This window comes from Malania oleifera, chromosome 6, assembly GCF_029873635.1.
Source record: "Malania oleifera isolate guangnan ecotype guangnan chromosome 6, ASM2987363v1, whole genome shotgun sequence".
NCBI classification, from domain to species: domain Eukaryota; kingdom Viridiplantae; phylum Streptophyta; class Magnoliopsida; order Santalales; family Ximeniaceae; genus Malania; species Malania oleifera.
The window spans coordinates 70714536-70728863 of NC_080422.1; the positions used below are offsets into that span (position 1 = coordinate 70714536).

Here is a 14328-nt window from a genome sequence, read left to right on the forward strand (position 1 = left end):
CTTTCCATCATCTCTATTGTTTTAATGTTGAGAATGTTGACCTTCTTAGAATCACTTTGCCCTATTTATTAAATTACTTAATTTGCGCCAAGAAACACAACTTGATGTATATCGCATGTCATCAAAATTGTAACTTGGCCTAATCATGTTGTATCAATCTTTCTTACCCTTATTCGATTTTGTGTCACAAAACCAACCCCCAACACCCCTATGCATTTTCATTATGTTCACAACTTTTCGAGGGTTTCTTTAAACTTTGTCTTGTTTTCAACCACTATCAGTGTAATAGTTAGCCATGCTTTAATGAGTACATGTTGGGCTACCAAAGAGTGTATAAACCAGTTCAAGTTGATAAAGGGTGTTATGATAATGAAATGTCTAATAAGTTGTTATTTAAGATTTTGGGAGTATCTCTGATAGTTGGATCTATTTGGGTGTATGGAATAATGAAACATCAACAACAAACCAAACCTAGCTCACTCCTCGTGTGCACTATTTGGTTTATGTTAAACTTGATATACATTGTTGGCCTACAACCTAACATCTTAAGCTTTTAGGTAAAGTGGTATTGTAACATGGTATCAGAGATGGTTACCAAGAGGTCTGGGGGTCTAGACTTGTTGCCCATGTTTATTGTGTGCATTTAAAAAATTATTGTGTTTCCTGTCACGGGTGTTATTTATCATGTCTTTATCTCTCCACGCGCTATCGGACTGCATGTGTGGGGAAGTGTTAAAGCTTGATATACATTGTTGACCCACAACCTAACAACTTAAGCTTTTAGGTAAAGTGGTACTCTAACAGTTTACATTGCAAGTGTCCAAACCATTTGAGTCGTCCTTCTATTATCTTATCATCTACAGGTTTTATGCCTAACTTATCACAAGTATATTCTTCCTTAATTTATCTTTAACGCTATACCATTCATCCACCTTAGTATTCTCATTTCGACAACCTTTATTTTTAAGATATGTTGTTTCTATTACATATAGTATAGACGGTCTTATGGCTGTCCCATAAAACTTTCCTTTTAATTTTGAGGGTATTCTATGATAACATAGCATGCCTAAGACACTTCTCCATTTTACCCACCTTGCTTTAACTCTACGGATAGCACATTCTTTGCTTTCTCCTTTAGCTTGCATAATAGATTCAAGATATTGAAATCCAGTAATGCTATTAATTTCTTGACCATCAAGTTTAATTTTTTCTCCAATATTCCTCCTACCATGATTGAAATTACAATTCATATATTTTGCCCTATTTTTACTTATCCTAGAACCTTTAGATTCTAAAGCTTCTCTCTATAATTCTAACTTAGATTCTACTCCATACCTTAGTTCCATCAATCAAGTCAAAATCATCTACGTACAACAAACACCATGGAACTTTGTTTTCATGCTTCTAGTAAGTTCATCCATGACTATTGTTAAAAAGATAAGAGCTCAAAGCAGATCCTTGATGTACACCCATTGTGATTAGAAATTCCCTCGACCCTCCATTGTAGTCATAACACTATTCATTACTCTATTGTACGTATTATTAACGACATCATTATACCTAATATGTAGTTTTTGGTTGCCCTCTAAAACCCTCCATAGAACTTCCCTATTGTAGGATTTTTCTTACTTAGTAAAAAACATATGCAAGTCCTTTTTCCTTAAACATTTTCATTAATCTCTTAAATGATATGTAGCTTTTGTAGCCAATCTCTTAGGTATAAAACCATATTGATTTTCTGAGAACCTCATTTCTAACCTCTGTCTATGTTCAATTACCCTTTCCCACATTTTGATTGTATGACTCATAAGTTTAATTCCACGATAGTTACTATAATTTTGAACATCTCCGTTATTTTTGCATTTGGGTATTGAAGTGCTTTTCCTCCATTCCATCTTCTTAGTTTTCATAATTGTATTAAATAAAATTTTATAATCACTTAGACATTTCTAAACTTCAATTGGGATGCCATTCAGTCCTATGTCTTTTCCATTTGTCATCTTTTGTAGCGCAAACTTAACATCATTAACTTTAATTTGTGATTAAATCTCAAAGTTTTAGCTTTTTTTTTATTTATTTGTCAATTCTAAGTTTCAGCCTCCTACTTGGTTTTCTTTAAATAGCTTATTAAAGTAACTTTGTCATCTTTCCTTTGTCTAATCGTCCAAACAAGACACTAGCCTCCTTATTTTTTATACATTTTACATTAGCTAAGAGTCTGTTTGGTATCGTTGTTATTTTCTGTTTTCTATTTTCTATTTTCTTTTCTCCATAGCGAAGAAATTGATCATAAAAACGTTTTTTTTTATGTTAGTTTTTATTGTCGATTTTCAATCTTTTGCCAAAAAATTGAGAACCATATTTTATTGTTTTGAATTGTTTTGGCAGCATGTTCTCAGAAATTTTAATATCCAAAAATAGTTTTTTTTATTATTAAATTATTCATTTTATACACTTTTAAAATAAAATCAAAATTAAATGATTATATGAATTTAATTATAATTGAAAGAACAATATACATAAATTTTGAAAAATAATAATAAATCCAATTACAAAATACTTTTACTATTTTTCAATTGTCATAAAAAAGGTGTAGCCCGGTGCACAAAGCTCCCACGTTTGCGAGGTTCGAGGAAGTGGCGGACTACAATGGGTCTGTAGAAGTAGAACAATTAAGTAAAATAATTATAATAAATTTTATTTTTATTATAGTAATTTTTTCAATGTGTATTGTTCGTAATTTTATTATTTTAATAGTATTTCTAAAATATTATTTGATTTAAAGATGAAAATGAACATTTTTTAATTAAGTTTTTTAATTTGTATTAGTTTTATAAATGTTAACCAAATAGGTTGCTAGTTTCTAGTTTTTAGTTTTTTTTTTCCTATTTTTTGGTTTTCGTTTCTAGTTTCCATTTCTCTAATTTTTGAAAGTGATACCAAATGGCCCCTAAGTTTTTGCTATTTCTTTCTCTACCTCCAGCAAGTTTGAATACACCCTTTTTTGTATCTAATTTAGCATATAAAGTATTATATGCTCTATCTTTAGCTTCACTAACGACCTTTATTGCATTTTTTTTCTTACCACTTTATACTTTTCAAAGTTTTCTATGTTTTGTATTTTTGTCATGTTTTATGCCAAGTTCTTTTTGTTTTTATGACTTTTTGGACATCTTGATCCCACCACCAACTTTTATTACTGGCTAAGAATCTTCCTTTAGATTCACCAAAAATCTCTTTTGCCGTCTTTTTAATAGAACTAGCTATCCTACTCCCAATAGTGTTTGGGCTTATACTATCCCTATTGTTCAATCTCCCACTTTGATAATTTTATCTTTAAGTTTTATTATATTTTTCCCCTTTAGGTTTCACCACCTAGTTCTTTTGCATTGATTTATATTACCCTTTCTTTGACTACAGGACAACAGATTTTAGTGTTATATATATGTACTCCATTTCTTAGTACATATATATAACACTAAAATCCTCTGTCCTGTAGGCAAACTTTCACTTGGGATAACTTTACATCCTTACATGATAAACGATCTACTCCTAGTTAAGAAAAAAATTATTTGATTTTTATTTTATCCACCCTTGAAGAGGTTATTAAGTGTTATTATCTCTTAAAGCATGCTTTGTAATAAGATCACACGACCTGACAAAGTCTAAGATCATATCACCGGACTCATTTTTATCTCCATATTCATGACCTCCACGTATCCTCTCATAACCTTTATTTTTCTTTTCAATTGGTCCTTTCAAACAAGATCCTATGAATATTTTCTTTGTCCCTGATATCCTTTGTATAATACTGTCTATATCTTCCAAAATTGTCTTTGAAGGTCTTTCCTAAGCCTATTTAAGGAGCATAAGCACTACAATAACAATAACAAACCAAGCCTTGAGTCTCGCTAGATGGGGTGGCTACATGAATCCTTTACCGCCCATTTACATGATCATTGGTAATTTCCTCTAACAAATTCAAGGTATTGAATCCTTATTCAATATCTCATTCTAAGTTATTTTTGGTCTACGAATACCCCTTCTACTGCTTCTCATAGTAACCAGCTCATTCCTCTTCATTGGTACACTATTTGGCTTGCGTTATAGATGCCCAGCCCATTTGACCCTTTTGTCCCTTATCTTCTATAGGAGCTATGCTAACTTACTGTGAATGTGTTCGTTCCTTTATTTATGTCTTAACGTTATACCACTCATTCACTTTAGCATTCTCATCTTAGCAACTTTTACTCTTTGGCTTTGTTGTTTCTTAGTTAACATTCTTTTCCATCTACAATAGCTAGTCTTGCAGCCATACTGTAGAACTTCCTTTTCAATCTTAAGGATATTCTATGATCACACAACACGCTTCAAGCACTTTTCCAATTTACCCAACCAGCTTTAGTTCTATGCATTCCATATCCTTCAATTTCTCTTTTAGCTTTCACAATATATCCAAGGTATCGAAATCTACTAGTGTTATTGGTGCTTATCCTCAAATCTCTAGATTTTAAAGCTTCTCTCCATAATTCTAACATATATTTTATTTCACCCTTAGTTTCATTAATCAAGACAATATCATCTGCAAACAGCACACACCATGGAACCTCTTTTTGGAGACTCCTAGTAAGTTTACCTATTACTAGAGTGAAAAAGATAAAGACTCAAAGAAAATCATTGGTGTACACCTATTGATTGGAAGTTACCTAGCCTCTCCACCTATTGTGCTCATTAGAGCATAAGCCCTAATAAAATTTATTATCTCTTGACCTAAGACCATTTTGATTTTTATGATTCTATGCGCCTATTGTTTTAACATATACAACGCTATATTTTAGGTCTTGTCCAAAATGATTCCTACCCCATTATTATGCTTTTCTTTTCCAATGTACCAAATAGTTTCTTGAAAGTAGTTTACATTAATTTTTTTCTAATAATCATTTCAACTACTTCCATGCTTCTACTCGTAAGTGTACCTATAGTCCCTGCTCCTAATCTAACCATAGTCTCCTCAACTAACTTCTTTACCCACTCATCTTTAGAATGATCCAGCAACCCTCTAATATTTGACACTATACTTGGGTGCCAATGTGGTATGTAGCTTCAAGGCGATGACTTGGCCCACCCTCGTCCATTTTCGCTACGCCTAGGTGGTATATGCGCAACACCTCGCTCGTATAGGTTGCCCTAATGCATATTAGGATTCATATAGCAGAGATATAACAAATTTTACGGTAGCTGTAAGCTACCTGATGTGACTTTCCTTTTACTTAGGCTTGGGACTAATTGTATGTGAAAAGATTTAGGACATTGAGTGCATCACGGGTGGAATTTTTGGGTGTGTTGAACAAGATCTATAAAAGTTTGAATGAGCATGAAAACAATGTAAATTTTCATTTCCTTAATGTCAATTAAGAGAGATAGAAGATGCACAAAGTGAATAGGCATGATTTTACTTTTGCACCAGATTTGGGAAGCTCTGCATCCCCCCTCCCCCCCTCTTTCCCCCATCTCCCCAAAAAAAAAAAAATAAAAAAAAAAAAGCCATGGGATATGCACTGAAGTCCATGCCCAAGTTCTTGAGGATCTAGGACAACTCAATTGACTATTGGAGGTCTATTGGTCTAAGCTTTCTTTCGCACTGCCTTAAAGAACACGTACTCAAGTTTTTGTTTTGGATTTGGACAGGTAGACTCGGAACGAATTCTTATTGAATTTTCTCCAAATTTACACTATTCCAGATCCAAGCACCAAATCCATGCTCCCATGGGCAGCATCAGTGTTTGTGCCTCCTATTTGAGCTCACTCTTCGACTCAGTGTGTTGGCTATATAATTAGGATGATAGCTGAAAGCAAAACTGCACCTTTGAGTATTCATTACAAATATGAATCTAATAATTTGTCATTTAATACTGCAAACTGTGTGTACAAAAGATGAGCAAGACTAATATATAGTTACAGAGAGTGGAGGAGCAATACTTGTGGGAAGCAGAAAGATGTAGATGAATCAAAGGTTAATAGAAAGCCTCTGAAAAAAAAAAATATGTATAAAACTATAAAATAATAAATGGAATATAACATTTTCAAAAAGAAATAAGTCTAGCTCCAAGTGTTTAACAGATGTGATAATTAGAGTATTTTTGCATAACAATGTCCTAAGGTGTTACAAGATTACATAGTAACTTCATCCTTCTAAAGAATAAAGCCCTTGGGTGTATGGCCTACTAAGTATTTTGAGGTTTATAATAAAGGAATGAGGTTCTGTGAGGATTATATCATAAGAAACATGGAAGCAAGGTTCCAAGATGGAAGCGTTGTGTACCATGAAGGTTCCGATAACTAATAAATAATATCAAGGAATCCCAAAGAGGAGAGTAATCTGTGTGTAATTGATTATTTGAGATTTTTCAAGCTATATAGAGTGCAGTCATTTTTTTCTTGCCTGGATTACTCTCATATATCTACTCTTTCTAAGAGGACCATTGGGGGCCATGAGTGGTCTTTACCTAATGCTGGTTATGATAAGTAGGGTTGCATGGCAGGTTGGCTGGATATTGCCCTAGCTTTGGCTGCAGAGAGTGCCTGCTCTCGGGAGATATTTTTTCATTTGCACTCTATGCCCCAAGATTTTAATTGGTGCACTACACGATTGGTCTCCTCTAAGAATGCCCCTATAAAAATATTTTCATTTATGTTTCCCTTGTATTGAAATTGACTAAGTTACATACAGAATATGCAGAAAATTTGTCTCATTTTGTGCCCCTTCAATCCTACCACACAAGTCCATTGGAATCTAGGTTAATTGACAGATGGTTCTGCCTATATGAGGTAATAATCCTAGTTTTTTATTTTCTTTTGCGACAGTGGTGATACAGATGCCATAATTCCAGTTACATCCACACGTTACAGCATAGATGCTCTTAAGCTTCCAACTCTCGGTCGTTGGCATGCTTGGTATGATGATGGACAGGTATAGCAGTTTTTGTAGCCGTTTAATCAGTTATTCTTTTTCTCTTTGCTAAGTCCTAATCATGGTGTATAGAATGGTTTTCCAGGATGCAGCTTTATCACTAATAAAGTGTGCTATCCATGATTTTTTTTTTCTTGAAATGGAAGTATGGATCATGCTTGTTTGCACCTCCCACCAACTTGCAGCAGTAACTTAACTCGGAATTTGAATGGTGTATTGAACAGGTTGGAGGATGGACACAGCAGTACATAGGTCTCACATTTGTGACAGTGAGGGGAGCAGGCCATGAAGTGCCCCTGCATAGACCAAAACAAGCTCTTGCACTCATCAAAAACTTCTTATCAGGAAATTCAATGCCGACCTTGGAACAAATTCGTGAGTCGTAAACTTCTATTTTGGGAGGGGAGTCTGCTGGAGGGATGGAATGTTGATGGAGGTGGCACCTAGCAGGCCCCTTCAAGTTGGCATTAATCATGAACACTGAATTTGAACTGTCCTGAATGATAAAAGAATAATTGGAGTCCCTTTGGAACTTGGTAGCATATCCAATGCATCTAACTTGTCCTGGTTGAGGGGATTGGTTCTTGCTGCCATAACATCTGCTCCCATCTCCAGGCATGATATTTTATTTTCAAAATTTTGCGTAGTCCTGGAGTATCTGTTATTCGCACTCCCACATAATGAACATTTAAGTTTTGGAATTAGGATTTTTTATTTGCATCTATTTGGAAATTAAATACAATTTTATATTTTATTTTGTTATAATTCACTAGTCAAAGTTTGAGATCTAATTTTTGCACTCTAAAATGCAAAGTAAGCAATTAGAAATTTAGAAATTAGTAAAAAAAATAATATCTTTTACAAATTTTCTATATAAATAAATTTAAAGAAAATTGAAAAATAAAGTGGTATTTTTGTAATTTTTTTGAAAAATTAGAAATAAAAATAAGAATAAAGTCATTTCTACCAAACCTATTTATTGTTTATTTGTTTATATGTAAATGCTGTAAAATTGAAAAATTATTTTATAATTTTTATATTTATTTAAAATAAATGAAAACAAATTTGATAATTACACGGGTTCCTAAGATTTTGTTTGGATCATGGGTGTTAGTTCACTATATCATCTTCTTGAAACATTTTGAGTTGTGTTTGGATGATTTTTGGTAGATTTGATATTCGTGGGGTCTCACCGGGTTAAACTAAATGAAACGTATAAACACATGCTTTGGTGAGGGAGATAATAAGAATTATTCACATATTTTGGAATTGTTTTTAAATTTCTTTATAGATAGTGAGTGTGATGTTCTCATGAGTAATTTAAAAAACTAAAATTAATGAAAAAGATGAAGAATACTTCCACACAAGAGATATGACTTGGAGAGGTTTAATGTGACTATTAATATTTACTTGGATTTATATGAGACCCAACTTAAGAAATGTGGAAGAACCATTAAAAAATTGGCACAATTGTTGTCAATATTGTTAATAACTTACAAAAGCATATGGACCAAAGAAAAATTATTAGGTTATGTCATAATGACTCTGTAAGGAGATGTACTAAATTATTTAAAAGGTTGCAAAAAATCCAACGTTAGTATCATAATTAATGCTAAAAAAAATTCGTGTTGCTTAATAGTTTCAATAGTTTCTCCCAAACTCTAAAGAATTAAGAATGAGAGCCAATAGTTTGTATTGGTTTATAATTTTAATTTATGTCAACATAATGTAAAGGTGTTGGGAGGGGATAATTGGGGTGGGATCAATCAAATGAAGACAGAGAGAGAGAGGGGACAAAAAAAATTAGGTGGGGGCCATGCACATGGTGGGCGAGGGGGCTCCGTCTAGTCGATTGAAGAGATAGAGAACAAAAGTAAAATAAATAAATAAATAAATAAATAAAACTTGTGGCGACGCATGTCCTATAACGACCTCAAAATCTCATACTGTTGACCTTATAAGTCATATCCCATTTTGATCATGACAAATACCTTAGTATTTAATGATTGATAAGTTTGTGTGCAAAATCAAGTGGAGATTTCTATATGACGCACATGGACTTAAAGAATGAAGACCCTAGCATTCTTACCTATTGTATTTTCTATTATTGGGTCTGTAATATCTAAAGTAGTATGATCTGTAATATTTAATGCATTGCATGTATGATAGGGTTTAAAGCTCAACGACCTTAGAGTGAATTTAGGATTCTCCATACTACACACAATTTGCCCTATTGCCTTAAAATTACATTACTATATGAGTAGGGTATTTCTAATAGAAAGAAAAAGACCGAAATGCCCAAAGATGGCATGTTCGGTCGACCAAACTCAGTTATATTGAGTTCTTCGGTCGACCGAGAGTTGAGATGCCCCAACGCCCTGGTCGACCGAACTTCATAGTTCAAATTGTCCTGGTCGACCGAACAGTGCTAAATTAGAAAATCACTTTCAAATCTCCTGAGACGGTCGACCAACAACTCAGTTCATTTTCCCCATGGTCGACTGAACTTGGACACTCGGGTTGTTGAAATTTTATCGAGAGTTAAACTGGGTTAATTTTAAATAAACTTACTTAAACTTTTTCAAAAATACCCAGCGTGTCCCCAACGACTATAATTTTTCCAACCTCTATATATAGCCCATCATTTGCAAAGATTAAGAAATGATTAGGGTTTATGATTAAGAAAAATCCTTAGAAAATGTTTTTGGCCAAAATCCTCATACTCCTATAATCCTTCAAATCTATTGCTAAAGTTCTACCTTTTGTGTTCATCTATCTACTTAACTTGAAATGTAGTCTTATATCTCTTACATAGGTTATTCTCTCCTTTATTTCAAAATGTTTCATGTATTGATTTTTGGAGAGATACCTAAGGTTTTTCCTATTATATTTCACTCATAAATATTTGATTGGGGAAAACCCTTAAGTGGATGAGAACCTTGCATCCTCATTGCAAGTGTTCATAAGCTTGATTTGTGCTCTGATGAAAATCTTTTGAGCAAGCGTAAAAACCCTATTATCCACTGTGCTTATTACTTGAGAAATAATTTTTGAGATATGTGTTAGGGTTAGTAAGAGCTTTTGATTAATCACATCACAAGCATTGGATAACTAAGTCTCACTAGAGCTTAATATCCTATCATCTGTGAGTGCATTATTTAGTTGAGCATATTGGTACATATTTTCTTAGTGTAAAAAACACTTTATTTGTACTCAAATTTCTATATCATTTGTATTCCAGGCGTGGTCCTGAAGAGGGAGACTAGCCCTGTCAAATAGTTTCAGATTGGCTTAGATTCGGTTAGGAAAGTTAGGTGCGCTATCCTAGTAAGGCGTGTTGGTTGAGGTCAGCGCCTTTAATTGACCTGGTTGTAACCGATATCGCTTCACCCTTTAAGTGAGCTTATAGTAGTAATTCTTGTGTTGGTAAGCCAAGGCAGGGACGTAAGCACAGTTGGTTGAACCTCGATAACATTTCGTGCGTGTTCTTTACATTTCCACAATTTACATTTCTGCACGTGTATGTTATAGTGTGAATGAAGCGCATGATTTAATTTACGTTCCTTATATCTATCTGCACATTTGGGATAGTATAGAAAGACCCTAGGTTGCCAAATCATATTGTCACTTGACTTAACCTAGGAGAAAATTTTAAAATTCCAATTCACCCCCCTCTTGGGAATGTACCAATTCTAACAATTGGTATCAGAGCCTCGTTGCACTAGACTTAAATGTTTTTTCAAAATGATCGTAATGGCTTGATTTGGTGTATCCCCATTCGACAAGGGACAGTTACCTACTAGGCCTCCTGTATTTTGTGGTGTTGATTACACCACCTGGAAAATTAGAATGAGCATTTTTGTAAAATCTATGAATTGGAGGGCTTGACAGGTGATTGATAAGGAAATTTGTATGTCAGTAGAAAATGATATTAATTTGATGTATGCAAATTCATATGCCATGGATCTCCTGTTTTGCGCTTTAGAGTCTAATATTTTTCTTAAGATTATGACTTGTACAAATGCGAGGGAGATTTGGGTTGAGTTGGAAAAGAGATACGGAGAGACGCGGGAAAAAGAAACTGCCACTCCAAACGATGATCAGGTAGTGGCTAATAATGAGGAGGTTGCATTAGTAGATGATGAGGTATATGAATCTTACCCTACCTCATTTACTGATTCATGTAATGAAGCATGTAATGATTCTTATGCTGAATCCTGTGATATATCATATTTTGAATCATCAGTTGCCTCTAATGATTGCTTTGACGATAATGCATAAATTAATTCATGTGATGTTTACTGTGATGATTCTTGTGCCAAAAACATGTGATAAACTATATGATGAATCATCTATTGTTTTTGATAATAATATCTCTTATGATGCATGCATTGATGTTTTTGAGTGCTATTATGATATACTTGACGTTGAAGCGTGCAATGATTCATGTAATAATTATGTTATATCTTATGATGAATCATGTATTGAATTTATTGTTAAAAACATGCCTTCAAACAAAGAACTAGAATGTACTTTATCTAAAATGCATAAACTTTTAGTTCAGACGTCTAAGCATAAAATACTTTTGAAGAATGAGAACAAAAGAATAGAAAAACAATTCAAGGAGTTAGAAAATTATCATGCTATTCTTGAAAAGAAAAAGATTGAGAAAATATTGAAAATTATATGCTTGGAAAAAGAGACAGATGATTATTCTAGATGTACACTCAAAGCTAAAAATGAGAAGAATAATCACAACAAACCCTTAGAATTAAGAAGAAATATTTCTTTCAAAAAGGGTTCATCTCTTAAATTCCATAACCTTTTTCATGCCTCATTGAGCAAAAACAAAATATATAAGCATAATCTTTCACGTATATACAAAATATGCTAACTTTATGAAAGAAAAGGGCACGTGTGGTTTAACTGTCTACTTAGAAGTGCCAGAGGCTTATAAAAGGAAATGAAATGGATAATTAACAAGGAAAACCCCGTAGGACCTAAGGAAAAATGGATTTAAATTAAAATTATCAAGTTAGTTATTTTTCTCCTTAGACCCTAGGATTAGATTTAGGGGTTAGTAATGACATTAAGCTTGGGAAGTGACTTAAGTTCAAAATGTAGAAGTTTAGTATATACATCCACTTCCAAATAGACAAAGCTACTACGTCTGGTATATAATTCAAAATTCTCAACCCACAATTAAATATAAACATCTTGAGTTAAGCATACTTTGTGCATTTTACAAAGTTGAGGTTTAGGGATTCATCTCACTATATATCCTTTATTCCTAAACCTATCTTTTAACATAAAGGCTTGGATCAAAACTTAGATATTACTCTAGGTTTAAGCACAGATGATCATAAATTCCAAATATTTCAAAGTGGCTATTCAAAAGACATCCTTTCTCAACCAAAATTAGGGGGCATCCACTAAGGGAATCAAGTCTTCATTTAGATATCATAAAGTTTCCCTTTGAGTTTAAATTATGAATCCCCTAATTTTGGTTTATCTCATCCATAAGAAATCCTTACCAAACCACGATCATATTCGGTAAGGTTTCACCCATTCTTTGGTTTGTATCCTTGCTCCTCTATGTGATCATATCTGAAGGATACTTTCCAATCACCAAAGAGCAGTGTTCAAAAATTCATATACTCCTAGTTGTTCTTTGTCTAAATGGTTTGGACATATTCACGATCATAAAACTAATTTAATATTGTCCTACATCTCCTAAATACTCTTCCAAACTTAATAGAAATTTAAATGTTAAGAGTATTTATTCTTTACTTCGTCTCATAAGCTCTCAAAATGTTAAGTCATATCCTTCAGAGCTTTATATCCTTTGAAATGAGCTGAATGGCTAAGTTGATCACCTAGGTCTCAATCTAGCAGAAGAAACATATTTTAAAGGAAACCTATGCACAGTCACTAAAAGTTCAAAGTCATTCAAATCTATGCCTCTCACACGCATTGAGATTCATAAGAAAAAAGGCAAGATAGGCTTAACTAACAGAAAAGATATTCATTGTGATTTTTTTTGGTCCGTTAAGCCTATAATCAAAATGTCAAGTTTATTTCATTGAATACCCTTAAGTCACTTGGTCAAGAAACTTAAAGCATGTGATGACATTAAATGAGTAGAGTACAAAATTGAGGGGGAGCATTACACTTTCATGACTATAAAAATTAAACGCTCTCATTACCTTATAATGTCTATGCCCATATGCCTTTATGAATTACAACATTGCACTGGACTCTTAACTATCCTTTGCCGTTTACTATGCATATTCTTTGTTGGATGTTTTATATTTCATAAATTGTTGATTACTACTAGATTGCATGCTTGCGTTGAAAGTCTCCTGCATGGCGGATGCAGTGATTTGTATTGCATGCTGGTAGTGGATATAGGTTCTCGTGTGCTTTGAACTAAGTTATAAATTGCTTGATTGAAACTATCAGGTGTAGGTTTTATGGGAAAATGTCCGATTTACAGACGGTACGCTGCCGAAATTTCAACGGGAATTTTTCAAACATAAAACCTTGTCCAAAGATGATTATAATAAAATTAAATTCAAAATATTTTTTTAAAGGATGAGTGAAAATAAATTAAATAATTAAACTTCATCCAAGCATAATCATCAGACATTTAGAGGAGCTCAGCTCCATCCCTATAGAAAAGGTTCAAAGAACTCATATGCATCAATTTTCTTCTCAAGATATTGAGGCTCTTCTGAAATCCCTAAACATTATATCCTGTGTTTGAAATTCTATAATTTGATATGGAATGTTCTTGGGTCATGCTATATTGCATGTCTTAATGTATATTCTTTGATGCATCTATGGTCTTTAGGGACATCTATTAGTATAGTTGTTTTTAACTATTTCAAATTGATGGCTTATACTAGTAGACATGATGAAATATTTATCTATCTGGTGTAAGCAGTTCATTTCATCTAACCTATAATTTAAATTGATAGGGGGAGCATTTAAAATTAAATACCCATTCTGTCATGCTCTCTAATATGTTTTTCTTAGATCTTGAATGAACTTATTGTGGCATGTGTTGAAACTTATAGACTTCATTCAAAATCTCGTGTTGAGATATGTTATTTTGCCACTTTCGTTTGTTGTGCCATATGGTCTTGCATCCATTTGTTAACATCTATATGGTGGTCATAATCTGGTTATTTCTTTGTATGCACTTCATTGTCAAAACCAGATAAGTAGAGTTTGCTTGCTTTTAACGTTTCTTTTTCAGCAAGCAACCCCCAACACTTTTTGCAAAATATCAAAGGGGATATATACACATGATTTTTAAAATTGCATAATTGGTATCGTACTCTCATGTGAAAATA

General features: G+C 33.2%; 1 protein-coding gene across 1 annotated transcript in view; it reads left to right on the plus strand.

The window, feature by feature from the left end:
* The window catches only part of LOC131157359 (serine carboxypeptidase II-2), a 38581-nt gene extending 30907 nt beyond the window's left edge, over positions 1-7674 (plus strand). Inside the window, 2 exon segments of the mRNA XM_058111437.1 lie at positions 6865-6970; positions 7195-7674. Coding sequence (XP_057967420.1) covers positions 6865-6970; positions 7195-7356 — 268 coding nt within the window. The 3' untranslated portion in view covers positions 7357-7674.
* The last annotated feature ends 6654 nt before the right edge of the window (positions 7675-14328 follow it).